Source organism: Rhopilema esculentum, chromosome 13 (genome assembly GCF_057945365.1).
Source record: "Rhopilema esculentum isolate cy_ngs chromosome 13, ASM5794536v1, whole genome shotgun sequence".
NCBI lineage: Eukaryota > Metazoa > Cnidaria > Scyphozoa > Rhizostomeae > Rhizostomatidae > Rhopilema > Rhopilema esculentum.
Genome location: NC_142827.1, coordinates 367,525 through 391,525, shown reverse-complemented (window position 1 = coordinate 391,525; position 24,001 = coordinate 367,525). Strand labels below are relative to the sequence as shown.

The following is a 24,001-nucleotide window of genomic DNA, read 5'->3' as shown; positions in this document are numbered from 1 at the left end:
TTATGTTTCTTGCTTTTTTCTAATGAATTTAATTCCTGTTTACCGCACCGTCATGAGTCCTTTTAGCGAGGAGCTTATAGTTTTTAAGGAAGCACATGCTCACATTCATTTACAATATCTATTTTACGTTTGTATACTTAATGACGGACATGTAGTATACAATTTTCTGTACAATCCCGTTTTCCTCATTTTCCAAGTCAAAACCTCGTTTTCCTAATTTTTCATGGAATGCCAAAAGTATTCAAATTTGAAATTATATGCAGGTAATATTACTTCATCAACAGATGACGACCTATGATTAAGTGATTGTTAATAAATCCAGGTATGGAAGAAAAGAAAGAATAACGCGCTTCAACGATTTCTAGTTTATTTGTCAATCAGCAAGTGCCAACCCCCCTAGCATATAACTGTAGTATATTCCTGTACGGCGTCAAGCTCTATATGCCAGACAGGTAAACAGTAGTTTTCCTAACGTTAGTACTTTTTAAAGTAATATAACTATATGATATACAGTTATTGCAATATCACCTTATAGTTTATAGATAGCTATAGTAATATCATCATATCATCTATTACTCGCAGCTTCTTCTACGTTGCCTGCTTGAGAATGGTATCAAATGGTCAGCAAATTGACTTTGGCGTCAAAGCGATCCTTGGAACAGCTGACTATTGTCATGCAGCTCTTTCAACTTCAGTGTGGCCAGCATGGCAATTCTGCAATTTGTTTACAGTATCCTGGGCCACTCAGCCACTCACTGTTTGGTACGGTGTTGACTGCACGCGAATATGTTACTTTGGCAAAGTTCATACTGGCGCTTGCAGATGTTCCAAAGGATTCTGGGGAGAGCAATGCAATGACGTATGTCCTGGTGGTTTAATCAACACTTGCAATAACAGAGGGGTATGTATTAAACCCAATGGTGAATGCATCTGTGATGCAAACTGGCGTGGTTCGAAAAATTGTACTCAATGCTCTCTTGGATTTACTGGCATCGACTGCTCTTTGTCTATTGTAACACACAAAGAAACAGAATTACATTCTTCTGCTGTATTCGGTGAAGGGTTTACTCGAACATTCGATGGGGCACGCGTGAGGCTCAACAGCACAGGTGAATTTTTAATGTATAGGTCTAGCGATGCCAAGGTTGAAGCCCAGACAAGAATGGTAAGACGAAGACGATCTGTTGTTTTGGATGCAGCTGCAGTGCGTGTAGGTAATGAGTCTGTTGCATTGGTGTCGAAGCCAGATGGAAATGTGAGTGTGGCATTGAACGGGGAAGAAATCGATGAAAACAGAAGCGTCAATTTCACTGCATTGGGATATCAATACGAGCGAAAGACGCACGATTCTTTTGCAGTAAGCGGGCCAGGCGGAATTTTTATTACTATTTATCGTAGGAACTCTTCACTTGATCTTGAGTTAACCATGTCAAGAAACTATTGCAGTGGTGCGATCGGGGTGCTGGGAACATGCAATTTAACTGATGTCTCTGGAAATGGAATCATGCTGCAGTACAATGCAACGTCATTTACAGAGTCCGATTTGGCAAATTACACCATGAAATGGGGTGTCCCTCCAAAAGATAGTTTGATACAGCCGGCTTTAAATGCCACAAGTCGTCCCAGCTTCATAACATTTGCAGGTAGCTGCATCTATCTTGATGTTGTTGGTATTGTGACGTCACCTTTGACCAATGTCTTCAAAAGCAGCTATATCAGCTTACAAATCATGTTCAAAGTGAGGGACGCACACAAAGGCAGTTCTTTGTTATCCTTGGGTCGGAATAAAACATTGTCAGTAGTTATTAATGGTACATTGCTTATTCATTATCAAAACAAAAGAATAGACACTGAAATACTGGTGGAATCAGGCAAATGGCTACAACTCAGTTTAGTGTACCAAAAAATGAACAAAGTAATGCAAGTCTTCATTTGTAGCAGTACTACATTAATCCGACAAACAGTTTTCACTGTGAATGACAACGATTGGTTCGAAGAGGGAAGCAGACTTGGCATTGGTCTATGGATTGCGTCACTTGGTTCTCCTGTAGATTTAAGACTTTCAAATTTTGTCGGCTGGGTAGATGATGTTCGAATCTGGACGAAAAGGCTTGATGCTATCACAATACAGGCATTGTGGGGAAAAGATATAAGTGAATCAGAAAGCAAGCTAGCAGCTATTTGGAAGTTTAACGAAGCATCGGGCTCGACGGTGAAAGATGGAATTGGTCAGAATGACATTTTCTTGACAGAAAAGGATTCCCTTAGTCTCCAGTGGGTTGCTGCTGATTATCAAACCTCTGCCTCGACTGTTTACACAAGTGCAGCGAAACTATCAGAGAGGCGAGCAGCGGCACAGAGCCACTGTTCAGGTGTCATCTACTCTGAAACGATGAACAAAAGCTGTTTGAGCATTGTGGGAGAGGGAGTAGGTTTCTATTTGGCCTCGTGTGTAGAGGAATTCACATCGTCACAAGCTGATGATGTACTACACGAGACATTATTGGCCTATTCAGTTGAATGCAAAACCGTTGCAAACTTATTTGAAGATCCAGGAAGGGTTTTGTGCAACATGTTGCCTGGAGGGCATTTCAGTAATTGGTATGGGAAAAATTGTAGTAAAAGGTGTATATATGGGACGGTTAATAAGCTCAATGAGTCCTGCAGTTGTGATCGAGGGTATTGGGGAGTACGCTGTGACAAAACGTGTCCTGGGGGTGCTACCGATCCCTGCCATGGAAATGGAATTTGCGATGTCAAAACTGGTTCATGTCTTTGTGATGCTAATTTCAACGGAAGTTACGCATGTGACAAGTGCTCAAATGGTTGGTTTGGCAGCAATTGCAAATATGTCGTTGAAAAGGCGCCAGCTTATATCAATCCGTTTTGCGTTGTGGATGAAACAGGAGAGTACTTTGCTTTTGATAGGTTACGATTTGACATTAGCAAAGCCGGGCGATATATTTTAATGAATGATAACAACATGACAGTTTATGTGGATCATGTATTCTGTTACAAACAGTCGCTTTGTGTCAATTATGTTTACATACAAGAAAATGATTTGATGATAGCCTTTGGATTACTGAAAGAAAAGAAGCTGACACTTAAGGTTGGTAGCGCTATCATAACTGACTTAAAACCAGAAGGAATGGTAATAAACGGAACATGGAGCATACTGATGACAGATCAAGCGACTTACAGAATACAAGTTAGAGATTCAATAAGCTTGCAAGTGAAATTGGTAAAGAATTTCCTTAACGTTCGTTTAATTTCACTGAACCTTAGGTGCGTCTACTATTCAGGAGTCTGTGGAGCGTGTATATCCACCCCAGATTTATCCGAAACAAGGTTCAAACCATTTGGTACAGTTCGTTTTACAAACTATGCCTTGCACAGTCTTTATTTTGAAGAAGCAACAATCTACTCGGAGAAGCTTTTTTTCATTGGAGGCCCATCAATAACATTTGATTTCTTGGTAAAATCTTGTGCTCCAGTTGTTTGTGGTGGACCAATAGTGACGTATTCGAGCAAAGTCTCGTTCAGTATCAGCAATTACATCTCAATTAGGATTTATATTGGGTCAGAAATTTACGACACTGGACTAAGTACTGAAAAAGACAAATGGAGCCAAGTGTTTGTTTCATTATCAGAGATTGACTTGAAGATGGACGTTTATGTAATTTCAAGTTCATTCGTTGTGTCGTATAGAACATTCAAACTCCGCTCATATCCAATTGCGAATGGAGGAATACTAGCTGTAGGCAGTTGGATGCCATCGCAAAAGAAAACAAGCCTGCAACCAGAAGATTCTTTTAAAGGAGAAATTGATGAACTGAGGCTTTGGAGTCGCCAATTTGACTTTGCTTCCATTAAAAAGTATGCATTTTTTAATCCATCATTCAGAATTCCACAATTGGCAGCTGCGTGGAAGTTTGATGAAGAGGCAGGTAATTTTACCTTCGATTTGGTTAATGGCATCAGACTGAGACTGCCTTTATATCCATGGAAGAAACCGATCTGGAAATTTTCCGATGCTCCGTTGTTACATCCAAGTAGTAGAGGAGCTGTAGACGATTCAAGTATTAGGAAAAAAGGCTTAATATTTTGTACAGATGTGTTACTCAAAGGGCCAATGGGCCTTGCCTGCAGCCTGATTAACGAGGACGAAAAACAATTTTATTTGAAGCAGTGTCTAAGTGTTATAATAAGAACAAGGCAAGTTTCTTCAGCACTGTCAACAGCAATTCACTATGCCGATCATTGTCAGGCTATTTTAAAGCTAAAAAAATGGCCAGCACAACTTTTATGTAACAGGTTTTCTGGCAGACGCTTTCCAAATTGGATCGGAGATGACTGTTCCATGCAATGTGTCCATGGAAGTAAGGATGAATCTGACGCCAACCGATGCGTTTGTGATTTTGGCTTCTGGGGTACGTCTTGCAACGAAACCTGCCCTGGAGGATTTTTACATCCCTGCTCTGACCATGGCATATGTGATGTTGAGCTAGGTAATTGTTTCTGTGAGCCTAGTTGGCAGGGAGATTCGAACTGCTCGCGTTGTTCCGTTGGCCTCGCAGGTAAAGACTGTGACCTTGTCGATGTTGGACTCGCCGTCAATATCAGTGCAAATATTGCACAGGTTGGTTTTCAAGGTGCAGTTGTAATGTTTGGGCAAATCGGATTCACGCTAAGAAAGAGAGGAGAATACATCTTGTTGTTTTCGTCAAAGTTCAAGGTTTCTCTTCACGCTCGATTCATCCCATGCTTTAGTGACTCTGTATGTCTTGTCGCAGTCTCTGCCAAAGTAAAAAATCATCACGTAGTTATCAGAGCACCGCTTACTAATTCAGGAAACCTGTTAATTTGGCTGAATGGCAAAATGCGTGACATTTATCAGCAACCTGTCTTGCATGAGGAATTTGGCTTCACTTTATCTCAAAAGCTGAGGATGACATTCGAATTGAAAATGCCGCTCGGACTGGTGACTTTTACTATATCTGGAAAATACATGACTTTGCAGATCAACATCAACAGTGATGTCTGCCGTACAACTGTAGGCCTTTTGGGCCACTGCGGCCAGTCAAGAGAAGAAGTTTTTGGACGTCATGTCACCTTTGGAAACTGCATGGCGGGAAATTTCACCAAAGAGACGGTAATCACTGGCAAGCCAATTGGCCTTGAGTTGGTGACCAGCATTGGGCTAGGCCAATACCTAACACAGTTTGTATTGAAGGAATGTGACAGTTTATTTGTTTTTGTATATAATGGAATAGTTGAGTTCAGAGAAGGGAACGCTGGATATGCTTTGTGGATAAATGGAACAGCTTTAACTGTTATGAACTGTACTTCAATTGGGATGAGTGACTTCTTAACCATTGATTTCATGGTTAACGTAGTGAAGCAAGGGACAATATTATCCTGCGGATATGAAACTATGTTCTTGTTGGCAGTAGAAGACAGCACAATTTACGTTGCAGTCAACAATATCAAGTATAGTCTAACCCTTGGCATTGAAATGAACGCATGGAATCAGATAATTTTGCAATGGGACAGAAACCAACGCCTGCTAAGTGTTTCTGTTATTTACGTTAACGGAACTTTAGCCCGGGGTGAGATAGTTGCTAATGCAGAGTTGTTCACAAAATCGAGCATACTAGCATTTGGACAATGGCAGCCAGCAATGAACGAAAGTAACCTCCATCCAAATGGAACCTTCCTTGGATATATAGATGAACTTAAGATCTGGTCACGGCTGTTCAGTCCGGCCTTGATTTGGCAGCTGAAATCAAGGAAAGTGAAAATTGACTCAGACGGTCTTTTATTCCTTTTTGAGCTAAATGAAGGTGAAGGATCAAAGTTTATAGACAAACGCTCAGGTCATATTCAGAATCTCGTGGAAAGCCCCTGGAAAAGACCAGATTGGGTGTTTTCTAATCTTGTATTGACAAAACAGCCGCGCACCAGAACAAGAGAGGAAATTGAAAGAAATACTAGAGAGTCTGTAACAGCTCTAAGTACCTGCGAAAAGTTGATTAAATCCGACACTCTTTCGCGGTTATGCCACGGAGTAGGAAAAGGACGGATAACATCATACCTTAAATCTTGTTATGAAATTGTCTTAGAGACAAGAAAAGTAGCAGAGGGACTCAAGATCATCGTAATGTATGCCGATTACTGTATGTACGCATTGAATCTTACAGTTTGGCCAGCACATGGTCTCTGCAGACAGTTTGCTAAGTCGCAAATACCAATGAATATGTATGATAAATGCAACAAGGTCTGTTTGTACGGGGCAGAATCAGGTAATGGTACATGTGAGTGTTTCAAAGGATATTGGGGATCTAACTGTAGCTTTATATGTCCAGGTGGTGCGTTGAATCCATGCAACAACAACGGTCAATGCAATCAAGAAAGCGGATATTGTGAATGTTATGTTAACTGGAATGGCTCTACAGACTGTGGCAGTTGCAGTGTTGGCTGGTCTGGATCAGATTGCTCGCTTGCACTCATATCGAACATAAGCTACACAAGACAGTTCTTTGTTTCTGGTGGAATTCTCGGACTATTTGGTGGAGCAACTATCGAATTTAGCTACACTGGAAGGTTTCTTTTGCTAAAACATACAAGCATGCACAGTAGTATTGAGGTATTTCAAATGCCATGCCAGCAGTTCAAGATGTGCATAAAGGCTGTTGCAATAAAGTTAGAATCAAGGGTTCTAGTATTGACTGTAGCGCTGAACAATAGCCCGCTTAAAGTATTTCTTGATAATCATTTAATTTCTCTTTCAAGTGCTTTATTTACAATTAAAGGTAGCAACAGCTCAATGGATGTCCAGTACCTTGCATCTTTGGAAATCTCAGTTAGAATCAGAGAAAGCTTTAGCATTCGGATACGATTTTTTGAGCAAGAAATTTCACTGTCTGTTGGCTTGACAGGCCTAAGCTGCAACTCACTCCAAGGAATGATGGCATATTGCGCTATTAATGCATGGAACACCACCTCAGCTATGGTTGCAAAGGATCTTTACAGGCAGTTCGCTCTTTCTGAGAAAATTTCAGATATACCTACTTCGATAATACCAAACAATGAACATAAAGAAGGAGAGTATGCATTGTACTTCAATAATACTATGGCCGTTACCTCAACGCTGTGCAAGTCTGTTGTGGAAAATAGCGATCTGACTGTTGAGCTGCTGCTTAAACCATATACCAACAATGGCGTGCTGCTGTCGTACGCAAAGGGAACTGTCATAGGCCTCTTCATGAAAAAGACATTTAAACTGAACGTCGACACTCGTGTGTTTGATACTGGTATAAACATTGCTCTTGGTCACTGGTTTTATATTGCCATAGTTTGGAACCAGCAACTATATCGCTTAGAGGTCTTTATAAAGAAAAACGACAATCCTGTGCAGCGGCGTACGTTTTATATTCCATTCAAGCTCATTTCTCGTTGTGGTTTTCTGTCCCTTGGCAACTGGTTGCCATCATATGCGATGCTGCCTCCGCCTGTCTCTGGTGCAGCCATCTTTACTTTAGATGAAATAAGAATATGGAATAAAGTTTTCGATGCAGTTACAATTCAGCAGAATTTCAAATTGAATGTGATTAGCTCGTACCAATCGTTAACGGGCTTATGGAAGTTCAATGAAGGAAACGGTCACATTGCGGAAAATTTGATAACAAATGAGCATCTGTATTTGCCGTGGAAATTTGCAGAAAGGCCGCAATGGGTAATGTCTAGCATCAAACTTGAATCCGTTATCCAATCTCTGGTTCGTCCTCCTAATATTGTAAGTAGAGACTTATCAATTGTAGCACGATTTTGCAAGTCTTTGTTCTACAGTGGACCATTGCTCAGAAATTGTCCAGGTGTTGACAGTCTTAGAGATTTATCATTTTCAAGCTGTATCAGAGACGTTACTTCAAACAAAAATAACAAGAGCCTTGCTGTTCTATCTGTTGTCAATTTTGCAGATCAGTGTCAGGTTCTGCTTAGTTTGTCTTACTGGCCTGCCAGACCTCTATGTACCATCTTTAGTGGACAAAGATTTCCGTATTGGATAGGAGATTATTGCGAGATGCCATGCATTTTCGGACATGCTAAGCTTGATAACAGAAGCCAATGTGTTTGTGATTCAGGATTTTGGGGAAAGAACTGCACAGAAGAGTGTCCAGGCGGAGCAGCGAACCCGTGCAGCAGAAATGGAGCTTGTGACAAAAGAACTGGAACTTGTGAATGTGAGGCAAACTGGAACGGAGACTCGAACTGTTCAACGTGCAAGAAAGGATGGAGCGGGGAGTTTTGTGATATTGTCAACGCTGATGAAAATTACATGTCATGCGCTTTTATGCCAGGGGGCAATGTTGTGACCCTCAACGGGACTTCTAGACGAGTTTTGAATACTGGTGAATTTCACTTGCTGAAAATGAAGGAAAGAAATGTGACAATAAATGTTCTTCAAGAGAGGTGTAACAGCGATTTGATATTATGTGCAACAGCACTGTCTTTGCAAGTTAAAAGTAACACAATAAAAGTTTTTGCCAGCTTGAATGGTAAATTGGAACCTGAAATCTATGTAAACGATGTTCAAACATCTTTAGCTACCCGGTTGAAACGTATTGATGGGATATCAATTTATCTGGAGAGCAGCAATAGGGTCAAACTATCGCTCATAGCGTTGATGGAAATTAATATTCGGCTAATGCTTGGTGAGCTATCGATTCAAGTGAAGGTCGAGGACGGGCTGTGTCGTGGGTCTCAGTCAATATGTGGATCTTGTCATGCGGACATTGATAGCAACTACACAAATAAGTATGCAGTCTTTGCCAATAGAATCATGGTCAGTCATAGGAATCTTGTTCTTTCAAAAGACAAATCTTTGACTAATAAATCCAGATTCGTCTTTTCTGGTGTAGGACTATCAACGAATGTTCTAACCGATGTTTATATGAATAAAAACTTGAGCATTGACATTCGCTTTACACCTGATTCGCGAGCTCTGCAGAATTCAACTCTGATTTGCTTCAGCAAGGACGATTCCTTTGCCATCATCGTAAGGAAAACTCTTCATGTAGTTGTTTCAACGGCCATTCATGACACAGGATTCGTTGTAAATGTTAACTTAACAAATCAAGTTAGTATAGTGTATGAGTATATAACAAGGAAAATGGTCATATATTTCACTAATGCCGCCGGACTGACTTGGTTTTACCGACTACAACTGCCATACAATACGGTTCTACTTGGGCGTTTCGGTGTACTAAGCATTGGCCAATGGATTTCAAGCAAAGAGACGAAACACTTTTTGCCTGCCAGTAGCTATTCGGGCACCATCGACACTGTTCGTATCTGGAAGAGACTATATAGCTATCTTGAAGTTAGGGCCTTGTTTTACAGTCAAATTGACTTAAATGACCCAGATCTAGTGAGCAGTTGGGACTTCAATGAAGGATCTGGGAATGTTGTTTATGATCCAGTGTCTAAAATTGATTTGTATTTTCCCGCTGATTCGAAAGCTCCAAAGTGGATTAGATCGACAGTAAGCAAGGGATCATCGATCCAGTTTGAAAATTTGGAATTTCCATCAAAAGTTTTTGAGAAAAAAGCAAAGGAACTCTGCAATTGGTTGATGTTCGGGTCTGATTTATCCCGGAACTGTGTCAAACTTGGAAAACCAAGGATTGGGTAAGAAACAACTAATGTTGAAGAAATATGTCTAAAAGTAATCCCTTTTATATATTTGGTGTGAACACTAACCGATTTTTATATCTTTTGAAGCTGCTGTCTGCTATTTTATGCAGGCTGAATTCACTTCTACGGCATTCAGTTTTCTTCAAGTTCTTTTCGTTTGATTCAGTTACTTTTATTTTTATCCATTCATGCAAACTTTTTTTTACCAAGATAATTTTTTTTCTCGAGAAATATCAAGTGTATCTTTTCTTATCATTTCATGATTCTTTTTTTCGCAGATTCTTTTTCATGATGTGTCTACGACTCATTGCAAAAGGAAGGTCGTTAGATGTTGGATTTAAGGCAGCAGTAGCTTTTGCTGATAATTGCCAAACAGCACTACAGCTCGCCAAATGGCCAGCAAAATCAATGTGTGCTAATTTCACAATGAAATTGAGATACAACCCTGGTATAGAGTACGGCGGTGTGAACTGCTCAGTTGTTTGTTTGTTTGGCAAAGTCGTGAACGGCAGTTGCAAGTGTAAGCATGGTTATTGGGGCGAAGAATGCACTAATACGTGTCCAGGTGGCGTTCTGAGGCCCTGTCACGGCCATGGGTTTTGTTTAGGAGAATCAGGTAATTGTCATTGTGATTGGAATTGGATGGGCAATTCTAACTGTTCTTCCTGCACGCAGGGATACTATGGACGAGAGTGCTTAAGTCTTATTCCAGGACGAGATAATCGACAAATCAAACATGCAAAGGTTTTTGCCAACAATTTTTTGATGACTTTTGACCGTGTTGTCTTTAAAATACAACAATATGGTGAATTTAGTGCATTACATTCAAGCAGTAGAAAGTTGCAACTCCAGCTGCGATATGTTCAAAGATATGAATCGTTCATGCTCGGTTGCGTTGCATTGCGTTTGAATACAACCATCGTTGTCATTCATGCGGGGCTGTCCGGCAGCGTAACTGTTACAGTGAACGACAAAAGAATTTCCGTGCAAGAAACTCGATACTTGGTAGACGGCTACAGGTTTTATAGAAAGTCCTTCAATCAATTTGTTATCAAGGCTTCTGATGGCTTTCAGATATCGGTCTATAATAATTCTAGGGCATTATCACTCTCATTGGCCTTGCACGAGTCTCTTTGCCGGGAATCATTAGGCCTTTTTGCCAACTGCTCATCTGAATCAACTTGCGATCCTGCCATCAGTCATTGCAATACCTCAAAGCCATCATATTACCCAAATGCAAACACGACTGCCGAAGAATTGGCGTTGTTCATCAAGTCCTTGGAAGTATCTGCTAATGAAAGTCTTTTCACGAATACCTTGCGCTTAATTGGAAATGTGCATCAAACGAAAGCCCAGACCTGTTTGTTTTTCAATAGAACTGGAATTATCACTTCCCCACTTTTAGAAGTTTTCAATGGGGACTACATCAGCTTTCAATTGATGGTCAAAACTACAAATCCGATTCAAGCAGGAACAATTTTGTCATTCACATCCAACACTACCTTTTCCATTAATCTTGAAGGTACCGTAAAGATCCTGCGCGACAACCTTGAAATTGATAGCAAACTTGAAATTCTTGCTTTTATGTGGACGCAGCTAACTTTAGTTTATCACAAAATGACTGGAGTTTTACAGCTGTTCACAAAATCTGACATTGGCTTAGCTCAGTCGTCCATTTACGTCGTTGGTACTGGATGGTTCAATGGTGACATTTCCATGGGTTTAGGGTTGTCACATGTATCACCAAAGTCTCATGTATCACTGAGGTATCCCTTGTTGTTTGGTCTAATTGATGACATCAAAATATGGAACATTCGATTGGATAGTCTTTTTATAGAAGAAAGTTGGAGACAAGACCTTAGTGACGGAACGCCTGGATTGAAAGCAGCATGGAATATGGATGAAGGAACTGGTCTGGTCGTTCATGACACCTTTGGAGTTAATAACATGAAAATGCCGCCCAGTGGCTGGGTACAGCCGATATGGACAACTGCTGATTACATGTTACATGCCCAGGGAAGTAAAAGCGAGCGGGAATGGAATACGTTCATTCCCATTGCTGAGAACAGGTGCAAAGAACTTCTTTACAACAAAATGCTGCAAGAAACCTGTGTTTCGGTTATGAATAATTTGACCTCGGTTTACTACCAAGCATGCGTGGAAAAGGTCTTGGTGGAGAATACAACTGATGCTGCTGACGAAGTTCTTTTGGCCTACTCATCAGCCTGCATGGATTCATTGGAGCTGGACACAAACCCGGCATTAATGCTGTGTGAATTAACTGCAAATAAACGCATTGGTGAAAATTTTGGCGAAAACTGCACGAAGAGATGTGTTTATGGTGACATTGTTAATGGAAAGTGTTTATGTTTGAAAGGCTATTGGGGCATGAACTGTACAAAAGAATGTCCTGGGGGCGCGAGTAATCCTTGTGCCAATAACGGAGTTTGTTTACAAGGGACAGGGAAATGCGTGTGCAGTCATAACTGGAGGGGAAATTCGAATTGCAGCAAGTGTACTGCGGGTTGGAAGGGGCAAGATTGTTCATATGCCTTAGTTCCTACTAAAAATTCGACTCGAATACGGTGCTTGCTACGTTCTTACGGACAGTTTATTAGTTTTAATGACGAGCAACACATGCTGGTGGGAGGTGGGACGTATGCAGTTGTCAATAGCACAGTAGAACATTTGTTCGTTGAGACGGTACCATGTTTACAAGACTCGTTTTGCCCTGTCTCTGTATCTCTTCGCCATAGAATGAAAAATGTGACGTTGCGCAGAACATCATCCAAGCCAGAGTCGCAGGTGTCAGTCAATGGGAAACAAGTTGACCTAGAATTGCGTTCGTTTTACAAAGTATCTTCAGGATTTTCAATTCACACAGTTTCACGAAGATCATATCGTATCGTGATTTCAGACAGACTGACTGTGGACGTTTCTACAAGATCGCTGTACTATGAGATTAAAGTGGAGTCCCACTCACCAACCTGCAAGTCCTTTAATGGTATTTGTGGATCTTGCCTACAAGGGTCTAAATCCGATTCAACTTTTTTTAAACCTGTCTTGAACCAACTTCCATTTACCTTTGCAAAGTTTGCGCTGTTTTTCAGCCAAGCAACTCTGTACTCCAAAGAACTGCATATATTTTCTGGAAACTATGTCACCGTCGATTTTCTAATCAAAAGTTGCGAGCCGCATATTTGTGGTGGACCAATCTTTACCTATGCTGCCCTTACTACTGTGTATATTAGCAATTTCATCACATTGAAGATTGTAATCGGTAATGATGTATACGACACTGGTCTAAAAACGCCTGTAGACATTTGGAGTCATGTATTTGTTACGCTGAGCAAAGTGCGTGAAAGGATAGATGTGTACCTTGCGGTAGAAAAATTGAAAGTGTACTACCGATCATTTAAGTTAAAGGGATTTCCATTCGTTAATGGTGGCGTGATATCTTTAGGAAGCTGGACGCCTTCCTTGAATGGGAAAGGTTTGCCGCCATTCAGAACATTTGTTGGTGAAATTGATGAAGTACGAGTGTGGGAAATGTTTTTTGATTTCCCGATGGTGAGACAAAGAATATTTTCAAATTTGAACAGGCGTGTGCCTGGGTTAGTTGCTGCTTGGAAACTGGACGAAGGCGAAGGGCTGATTACAAAGAACCTTATTGCACAAAATGACTTGCTGTTTCCCCAATACCCCATGGGACAACCCAATTGGAGAGTTTCTACAGCTCCAATATCTACACCAATAAGAAATGTCGGATTTGTCGATGACACACCGTTACGAGTATCAGCGCAAAGATTTTGTGAAGACATCATCCTGAATGGGCATGTCGGTCTTGTCTGCAAGAGCATTCTTAATGAGACAAAACAGTTCTTTGTTTCCAATTGTATTGCTGTTGCTTTGAAGTCTCAGAAGATGTCTGCAGCTGTAAGTGTTATTGCTGAGTATGCCGATGTTTGCCAGGAAACCATGTCCCTAGATGACTGGCCTGCAAGACGACTGTGTAACATTTTTCTTGATGTGAAAGTACCCGGTCGGATTGGAGAGAACTGCACTGTTAAATGCGTTCATGGGAGTCGTTCACACAATAATTCAGAGGTTTGTGTTTGCCGCAGTGGATACTGGGGTACTGCTTGTAATGAAACTTGTGATGGTGGGTTCAGCAGACCCTGCTCGAACCACGGAATTTGTGACTTGAAAACAGGAAAATGCACCTGTCAGTCAAACTGGATGGGCAATAGCATTTGCTCCGAGTGTACTTCTGGAATGATAGGTGATGACTGCTCTGTATCATCAGTAAATAAGACAACTGCATTGTCAAACTACTCAGTCATATCTTTGAAGGGACACATCATCATATTTGGTGGTTATGGTATAGTGCTGAGAATTGTTGGTGAATATAGACTTGTGTTCTCATCATTGTTTGATATAGCCGTGTATGGAAGATTCGTCCCATGTTATGACGCAGCACCTTGTTTGAATTCCTTAGTTATCAAGTCTTCGGTCTTAACGATGGTAGTTCATGCACCCTTTCATGGATCTGACAAGATTATTATTTGGCTGAACGGACGATTTGTTGACATCTACACGGATCTTAGATACATACATTCACACAAAGTTGAAATTTTGCGAAGATCAGTAATGATTTACACCATTAAAGTTGCTTATACCAGCTACGACATAACTGTTATTGGAGCGTACCTTGATGTGATTATAGCCGTGCCTCATCAAGTTTGTAGGCAGTCTTATGGATTACTGGGAAATTGTGGCAGCAAAAACCTCAAAGAAATTCTTGGACAAAAAGCTAGTGACAGGAATTGCTCAACAAGGCAATTTGCAACTAATAATACGGCCCAGGCTCCGAGCCTCAATGAAACATACATCAACCAGTTCATTGACAGGCACAAAATAGAGCTGTGTGAAAGCAGCTTCATCTATGAATTCAGTAATATCAGAGAATACAGAGAAGCTAACTCGGGTTTTGCATTGAGATTCAACTCTTCTTCCTTGGTGTTTTTGAATCCTTCGTATATCAATAGTAAATTTTTGACCATTGATTTCATGATTTTCTTGGAAAACAACGGCGTGATCTTATCATATGGCAGTGAAGTAACTTTTCTGCTAGTGACTGTGCGCTTAAATTTGCAGATCTGGATCGGTGATCATATTTACAAAACGAAGCTAAATCTTGAATCCAAAAGCTGGAATCAGATTGTCTTACAATGGGACAAAGAAACAGGGAACTTTACAGTTTTTATTTTTGATCGAAATGGATCGATACGTTGGCAAAAATTACATGTTGGGACCAAAATTAATGTTTTCAGTTCTGGTGGAATCTTCGGAATTGGGCAATGGCAACCTGCTTTTAATGACAGCTTTGTACGACCAAATACCACATTCATAGGCTTGATTGAGCAGTTCAGAGTTTGGGAGAGAGAATTTAGCCCAGCTGTTATTTGGCAGTTGTGGAAGAGGAAACTTCGCAATGACTCCTGGTTTTTGACTGTAGCCATTGATTTTGATAACTTTGAGGCAGGTCACGTAATTGATAAAGTAACAAAGAAACGGATTTTGCTGGTGAAAAAACCATGGATGAGACCAACTAAAGAGCCGTCCAGTGTTACCCTAAAGAAGCAGCTCGCAGAAACCAAGAATAGAGAAGTGAATTTGGAATGGATTTGGAAGGCTGATGAATTTTGTCAAAGATATACTCTTAGCGGAAAGCTAGGCAGGCAATGCACTTGGATGGGACAAGGAGTATCTTCGTTCTTTTATCGTCTTTGCAGAGAGTTGATAGTGCAAGGGGAAGACCTGCATCTTGGTTTACAAAGTATTGTTTCATTCGCCGATTACTGCAAGGCAATTACCAATCTAACTATATGGCCTGCCAAACATTTATGTCGCATTTTCAACCTAGCTGATCTTCCCGAGAAAATGAGATTCCATTGTAACGAGGATTGTGTTTACGGAATAGAGACTCCGCAGAAAAAATGTTTATGTGCCAAAGGGTTTTGGGGTGCCAATTGTAGCGACATTTGCCCAGGTGGAGCATTGAGACCTTGTAGTGACAACGGCGTTTGCGTATCAAAAACTGGAAAATGTTATTGCTCTATTAACTGGGATGGTGATGCAAAATGTGGAACTTGTACGAAAGGGTGGATAGGAAAAGAGTGTAGAGTTGCTAAGATCGAAGCGAGTTTCCTACAAATAGATGCGTCGCCAAAAAGCTATTTATTTGATGGTTCTGTTGTTCTCTTTTCAAAGAATGCCTTTAGGTTCAACCATTTAGGGATGTTTCAAATATACAGCGATAAAAAATTGCTTGTTGATATCCAATGTATCCAGACATCATGCTACAGTCACAAAATCTGTGTGTCTGCCATATTCTTTAAGATTATGCATGACAGAATTTCAATAAGAGCTCCCACCCCGGAAACACACGAAGCAGTTACTCTGATAAACAACAGGACTAAAAAACTGAGCAGCCTTCCAGTAGTTTTGACTTATCCTAGCTACACCGCAACCATCAAGTTGGCAACAAAGAACGAAATTCTAATTGAAATTTCAAGTCAGCATTTTGCAGTTGTAAGAGTATTTCGAAACTCACTGAGCATCGCGATCGAGGCTAATCGCAGTGGAGGTTGCACACATGACAGAGGGATTCTGATGACATGCTACAACGAAACTTCGATATCATCTGCAAAGGAAGCAGCTGAGGCACTTTACCGAAGATGGCACATACCGAAGGCTAGTGTAGAATCCGTGATTGATATGAATTCCTTCACTTCTGCTGAATATGCGTTGTTGTTTGATAACACTGGTGCAGTATCTAATCCTTTATGCAACGCATTCAGAACGAGAGGAGATTACTCAATCGAGTTTCTTGTGAAACCATTAAACACCCGATGTATGCTTTTGTCATATTCATTAACAACAACATTTGCAGTTTATATTCAAGATACTTTTAAAATCGTCATCGACAGAATTGCATTTGACTCAAACATCAAAGTTGTCAACAACACTTGGCATCATGTGACAATGATCTGGTGGTCTAGTCTAAAACGCTTCGAAATTTATGTGTTTTTTGAGAACAAACACAACAGATCAATGGAACGACGCACCTTTGCTTTATATACAGACCCGTTTTATGCCTGTGGTATTTTGACTATAGGACAATGGCTTCCATCAGTGAAAAGGCCGAACGGGATTAATTTGACGGGAAAATTTTTTATGGATGAAATTCGTGTCTGGAATCGTACATTTGACCCTCTCACTATACAACAGAATTTCAAGATGAACGTCCTCAAATCCTATCCAAACTTGACAGCACTTTGGAAATTTAATGAGCTTGGTGGCGATATTTTGCAGAACTTAGTGTACGAGAACGAAAGCTTGTACACACCTAGCGTCCTTTGGCAAAGACCAGTTCGTGTTTTATCAAGTGCAACAATTAAGGACAGTATCATAGACGCGCTACCGTTATCGCCACAAGGCAAATTAAATCTCACTGCTCTTGAACAGCATTGCAAGTCTTTATTTTATGAAGGGGAATTAAATGCCCAGTGTCACAACCTCTCATCTTTATTGGCATACTTCTATTCAATTTGCGTTGAAGACGTCACTTTGAAGGATGCATCTTTCTCTGTTGATTCTGTAGTGATGTTTGCAGACATTTGTAAGGATACACTGGGTCTGACATTGTGGCCTGCGAAGGAGCTTTGCAACCGCTTTGCACCAGCTTCTTTACCGATATGGATTGGAGGCAAATGTAACCGCACGTGTGTGTTTGGAAAGCCAGATCCAAGAAATATCAGCCATTGTTTGTGTGATGAAGGCTATTGGGGAGCAAATTGTTCAAGACAATGCCCTGGTGGCGCACTAAACGCCTGTTCAGGGAATGGCAGGTGTGCCACAACGGATGGTTATTGTTTATGCAGTGCAAATTGGAATGGAAATGTCAATTGCTCATCTTGCGGCACCAATTGGACCGGCTTGTCTTGTGATGTTGTTATCGAACCTTTTGGGCTTTACAAGCACCAGCTATTTGCCATTTCGTTCTTAACATCAAGCGGATTTTTAACAACTTTTAATGGGTACTCTTTCGACATTCGCGTTACAGAGGAGATTATTCTTGCCCAAAATCATGATCGGAAATTTCTAGCAACTGTGAAACTTTCGCCTTGTACATTGTCAGGCATTTACCACAGCCGTTGCTTGACGTTCCTCAGCCTTCGGTATAAGGACCTAAAAGTCGTTGTTCGTGCACCTTATTTGATCAACACCAGTCACCTCAGTATCATTGCACCAATCCTAATCATCAATGGTAAAACGAAGGAAGTGGATCACGTGACTTTCATCTCAACTTTCGCAAGAATGATTAGGAGGGATCGTAACATTTACGAGCTGATTTACGATCGTAAATTCGAAATAACAATTGCCATTCGTCAGTCGCTAGAAATTATTTTCAAACTTTCAAAAGAAATTTGCAAAGGCGCTTCAGGACTGTTAGGAAGCTGCGACGCTGCTAGGGAGCCAATATCCGATTTAGTATCAAGACGTCAAAACAACTACGTCGTTGCAGCTTCAGCCTCCATCGTTGACTATAAGATGTTCAAAACCTATAGAGAAAATTTCAAGATTTATCACAGTTTGTACAATGTGTACTTGAAGGATACGGGAATGATTTCAACGTTGATTACAAACACCATTGAAAGTCCAGTATTGACATTGGAATTGTCCATTAAGTCTAAAATCCATGGAGGGACGCTAATGTCTTACCTAAGCAAACACATTTTTGCAATAAGTAATGAGCAGGAGATGCGGATGTTTATTGGCAATGAGATTTACCATACAGGAATCTTTACTGACATTGGTAAGTGAATAACAACATACAATTGCAGGAAATATTATATTTTTTTGATAAAGCAGTTTAAAGTTATGCAGTATGTCAAGGTTCCGGACACACTGAATTGATCTAAACCATTTGATATTTTCGATAAGCTCAATGACGTAGAGCAGATCCGCTGTTTTTTAGTCTCGCCTATTGAACTTAGCTACGACACATTTTCTATATTTTTCCAGGTATTTGGAATCAGCTAACAATTGTGTACAGAAGAAGCATTCGTTTGGTTACCCTGTATTTGACCAAGGCTGGCAACCAGATAGAAACACGAGCTTTCAAAACAAAACTTGATGTCTTTACCTCAGGAGGCAGATTGTCTATCGGACAGTGGATCCCGTCTTTTGATAACATTACAGAGATTCCAAATAGCACTTTTGATGCTGAGGTTGATGAAGTGAGAATCTGGTCAAGAAGATCTAACCCATCCCTAATAAATAAGAACACAAAAATCAATCCCACCTCTATATCATATAAGCAAGATCTGATGCATCTATTCAAGTTTGATAATCTGTCTAATCACTTTGCCAAGGACGAAGTATCATCATTGGAATTCAGATACCAACAATGGTACCCAGGATCACCTCAATATTCTGACTTAGATATTGATGAACAAATAGAAGTCAAGGTATCAAGCAACCAATCTCTAATGGATCAAGCTGCTGTCAGATGTCAAAAATTGCTGTATGCAGGACCAATGTATTCTCAATGTAAAGAGCTGCATGATGGTATATTGTCTTATTTCTACGAACTGTGCATAACTGATATTGCAAAGACTGGCGATCCGTATGCTGGGATTTTTGCAGTTGCGTCATTCGGCAGACACTGTAAAACTATATTGCAAATAGATATGGACTTTTTGCAAGCCTTATGTAGTATGGTTCAGCCCAGCACTCAATTATATCTGGTAGGCATCAACTGTAGCCATGTCTGTGTATATGGAACATGGTCAGTTGACAAGAGTATGTGCATTTGTGAGCAAGGATACTGGGGCACAAATTGTTCTTTTCTTTGTCCAGGGGGCATCTTGAATACTTGCAATAACCGTGGTGTTTGTGACAAGGACAATGGAACGTGTAGCTGTCATGGGAATTGGATTTCTGAGTATGTAAATGACACCTGGAAGCTTCCGTGTTCTGAATGCAAACCTGGATGGAAGGGCAACGAATGTGACATAGCTGAGAAGGAAATGTCAGCTCGGGTTCAAAATAAAAACAGGAATAGCCGTCTTTGTATTGCATTTGGTACTATGCATTTCAGAACACTTGATGGGACGTCTTTTGATTTAGATTTGCAGGGAATGTACATACTTATTGGAAATGAGGAAACAAAGGTTTTTATAGCAATGAAATCTTGTGGATTGAATTCCAGCTGTCGACGTATCACAGAAATTTATGTTACCGGCAAATTCGGGGATGTTTCTGTAACTTTCGCCAATGGCTACCTACGTATTTTGTTAAGGAAAAGTGGAATACACACCGTTCATGGCCTTTGGAAAGGGAGTCTTTCTGAAGTTAAGCCAAGCGTAAACTGGCAAAGTATATTGAGGGATACGACTATGCGTCTTACTGGAAGCAAGCAGGACAGGGCTGAGATCCGTGCAGGAGAGAATTACTTCTTGAGGGTCTTATTACAAAGTGATCATATGTCTGTTCTAGTCGATGAAAGCTTCAAGAAGGGATTTTCATCGGGAATATGTTCGTTTTCCTTGATTAAAAGTAACAAAAATCTAGAGCCTAGCAGTAAATTTATGAACGGTTCTTACGTCAATTCTTTCGGGAACAGTTCAGCTATATCGATTTCCGATATTGTACACGAGGTCACCACGCGCCATTACTGGAAGAACCAATCAGATTCACTCTTGTCGAATGCATCCAGATACACACAGAAAGGTCCAGGATACATGCTGTTTTTCAGCCACAACCGAGTTGAGGGTACCTTGCTACCCTTACATGAAGTACTAGATGAGTGGACATTCGACTTATGGATACATCCTAGTAAACCAACATATGATTTGAAAAGCCCTTGCAGTAATGAAACCCAAGAACCCATTGGACCAAAGCAAACCATACTGTCTCTAGAACATGATGGAAACAGATACTTGTCCTTGAAGTATGCTGGTCGTGTCTATTTCGAATGGGATGAGTTCTCATTAGCAAGTAGCTTCGTAGTTCGTCCTCTTGTTTGGACCCATATTGCAGTTTCTTGGCGGTCTTATGATGGTCGTTTGCAAATGCAAGCTAGCTCCGAATGCCTGGGCCTGCAGATTACAACTGATTACGTCGTCAAACTTGGCGCTTCTTATTCTTGGAATGGTACACTTGTAATAGGACAGTATGTGAAGAATGGACGACAGATTCTCGAAAACGATTTTATTGGTGCTGTTGATGAGTTTAGAATTTGGGCCTACGCGAAATCTTCTATTGATATCCAAAATGTATCTAAGCAACGAGTTGTTTTCCCCAAATCAGGGTTGCTGCTTGCCGGATATTTCGATCAGACCTACGGAGAAAATATCCCGGTACTTCTAGCACCTAACTCAAAATATCTCCTTGAACCGCATAACCAAACTGTTATTGCCAGAATCTTTAATATGACTATGATGCCAAAAAGGAATGTTCCAGAAGTTTTGCCCTCTACGGTTTCTTTTGAACTGCCCTCAAGCTATTTATTAGTTTTTCGGACAAGCAGTATCGAAGCTGCTGCTTTTGAAATTTGCCATCAAAAGATTTATTCCGGTGTATTACAACAGTATTGCTCTATCAATCTGCCACAGACAGCCTTATTTTTGTTCCATGCATGTATTTCAGATATTGCTGCAACAGAGAATCTTGATATTTCAACTCATTCAGAAATCGTATTTGCTATTTTGTGTAACGACCTGATAGAGACCCAGCCATGTCGATTGCGTTCCATTTACGATGGCTTCCCAATGTGTCCTGATGTTAAAGAAGACTCCACTTGGACTAGCACTCGAATTATGCTACTTATTTTGGCAATCATTCTTGCATTGATCGTAATCATTGCAGCAACTCTTTACTTCCGCATGAAACGCAATGGCCATCCCCAGGTAAATCCAGTTTCTGGAGATAAGTATCGCTGCCCCGAAGATGACATTGCACTGAACGATCAAGAGCCATTGTTTGTAGAGGACTCATTCAAAGCCAGCTCTCTTCGTGATCTCTCGGCAGTTACGTGTTTACCTGGGCCAACCGATTTAGGCGACGTAGCAAGAACATCTGGTGAATTTTTAGAGCCAGCTGGAAGGGCAGATTTACCAGTCTTTGTTGAAAGAGCAGAAAAAACACCAGGGGAAAAGAGTCATGAAACTACCCTTATCAACTATTACGAAGAAACTGAAACAGAGTTTTAGAATGGTAATAATTATCATAAAATTCAATCTTGTTTTCATTATCTGTAATTTAACAATCCGCAATTTTTCGGCTTCAGCGCTGCTGTCATGGATTGGACAATGTCATTTTAAGTATGCAGTAAAGCCTAGGCGCTGAAAGCTGCCACTATTGAGAGAAACGTCAATGATTTTCCTTGACTAAACATTTTTGTTTGGTTTTTTATAGAAAGATGGTCAGCAGCCAGAGACGTAATAGAAGACCAGCAAACACCAGATTAGTTTCAAATTTAAACTCATTCACATGTTCGCTTTACTTTATTTTTTACTTATCCTTGTCGCTTTACTTAACGCAAATCTAGTATTAAAATGCCATAACTTGTGCTTAAGATGAATTTAATAACATATTTTACTTATTGTTAGTAGCAAGATTTAACTTCCATTGATTGATTTGCTCCTGGTCCTGTAGGAGAGCATCAGGTGACTCGATTTTCATGTAGTTGAATGCATATTATTTCATTCAGCCTTGAAAATAACGTAAGCATGTTCAGCTAAAACAGGATGATATCACCTAATGGTTGATACTTTTTACCTGATGAAGTCAAAAAATGCTCCAAATGTGCTTCTTTGTTTAGACTTATAAGATGGAATAGGCTGATAATTCAGGTTGGCCTGCTTTTTATTTTAAAACGAACTGACTTGTTAGACACTTGTATCACTAAAGTCCTTAAATACTAAAACCGAATTGAAGCTGCCTGCATTTCCTATCGTTGGTCGGAGTCTCCTTTAACGCGACTCCAATTTCTCTGCAAACGCAGTCATAAATGGGCTTTGCCACTAGAGGCTATAGTAGACGCAGCAACAGTTCCAGGATTCCTGTTATGACGAAATTCTTTTTTGATCAAACTAAGGAAAATCTGTACATCATAGATCTCAATGAAAGACTTTAGGTATGTATTCATATTCATTTAATTTCTTGCAATTACAAGACGATCGATCTTAATGGTAATTTTGATTCTTAATAGTAATGAAATTGTTCTTTATAAAAACAGTTTAGATATGCTTTTAGTGTTTTACTTGGTGTTATTCTATATAGAAATTATTTTTTGTGTCTAGATCAGTTATCTTTCAGTGATATTATCAATTTATTGCAATCGTTCAGCTAGTAAATAAGCAGTTTATGAAATAATTCAGAAAAGGGACCTTGGAAAAAATTGTCACAGATCATTCAAATATTTATATCGTTTAGAATCTTAGCTCAACAACGTTCAACAGCGTTTGATCTAGAAAAAATGTTGGTCGTGCATAGCCGGCTTAAGGGGATCGAGAAAACACAAATATCGACTGCAAATTATATAAACAGTGTAGCAGCCATCGGAGAAAGGAATTAATATCAGGTGGGAACAAAACCCGAGATCTTAAAAAGCTATTCAAGGAAAACTTAAGGGCGGTATTTGGGAAATCCGGAAAAATTAGGGGGTGGAAACTATGAGAAACAATGTGTGCTTTTGATTAAAATTTAATTTAAATTTTTTGAAAAGGTTATTGGAGGGTTGCTTTCACAAATCGCACTTTTTGCCTTTTTAATTACTTGGAATGTTTATTTATCGATGAAAATAAGAAAAGCAGTGAAATATGGTTACTGAGATTTTCAAAGTTTAAATCAGTCTGATAGATGAAAGTAATCCAAAGGAAAACTGGAGTGGGGGGAGTTTGCGTGTGAATCGTCAGGGTATATCGTCTTAACCGTCAGGAATTTTGTTCGGGAGACCACTTTGTTAGCAAATGAAGCCTGAACACCTTCCTGGAACGAAAACGCTAGCAATCGCACTGCTTACACCCTATTAATTTAAGAACAAATTAAGAACAATCCAGCCTCAGATTTTCGAAAAGATTAAGAACAGCCAGCCTGAACTCAAATTTACTGGTTCTTACAAAAGAAAGTTGCAAATAACTTGCTTGAAGAAGCTAGCAAACGGCTGTAAGTTGCCGCCAACCAATGGAATTCTCAAAGATGAAATCGATTGAACATTTCAGACTCGTAACTT

The 24,001-nt window shown here is 40.1% G+C and overlaps 1 protein-coding gene across 1 annotated transcript in view; it reads left to right on the top strand.

Moving 5' to 3' along the window:
- Positions 1–23,015, top strand: part of LOC135691921 (uncharacterized) — a 118,230-nt gene extending 95,215 nt beyond the window's left edge. The window contains exons 78-81 of the mRNA XM_065209923.2: positions 583–9,690; positions 9,975–18,577; positions 18,787–21,981; positions 22,183–23,015. Coding sequence (XP_065065995.2) covers positions 583–9,690; positions 9,975–18,577; positions 18,787–21,977 — 20,902 coding nt within the window. The 3' untranslated portion in view covers positions 21,978–21,981; positions 22,183–23,015. The remainder of the gene's footprint in view (positions 1–582; positions 9,691–9,974; positions 18,578–18,786; positions 21,982–22,182) is intronic.
- The last annotated feature ends 986 nt before the right edge of the window (positions 23,016–24,001 follow it).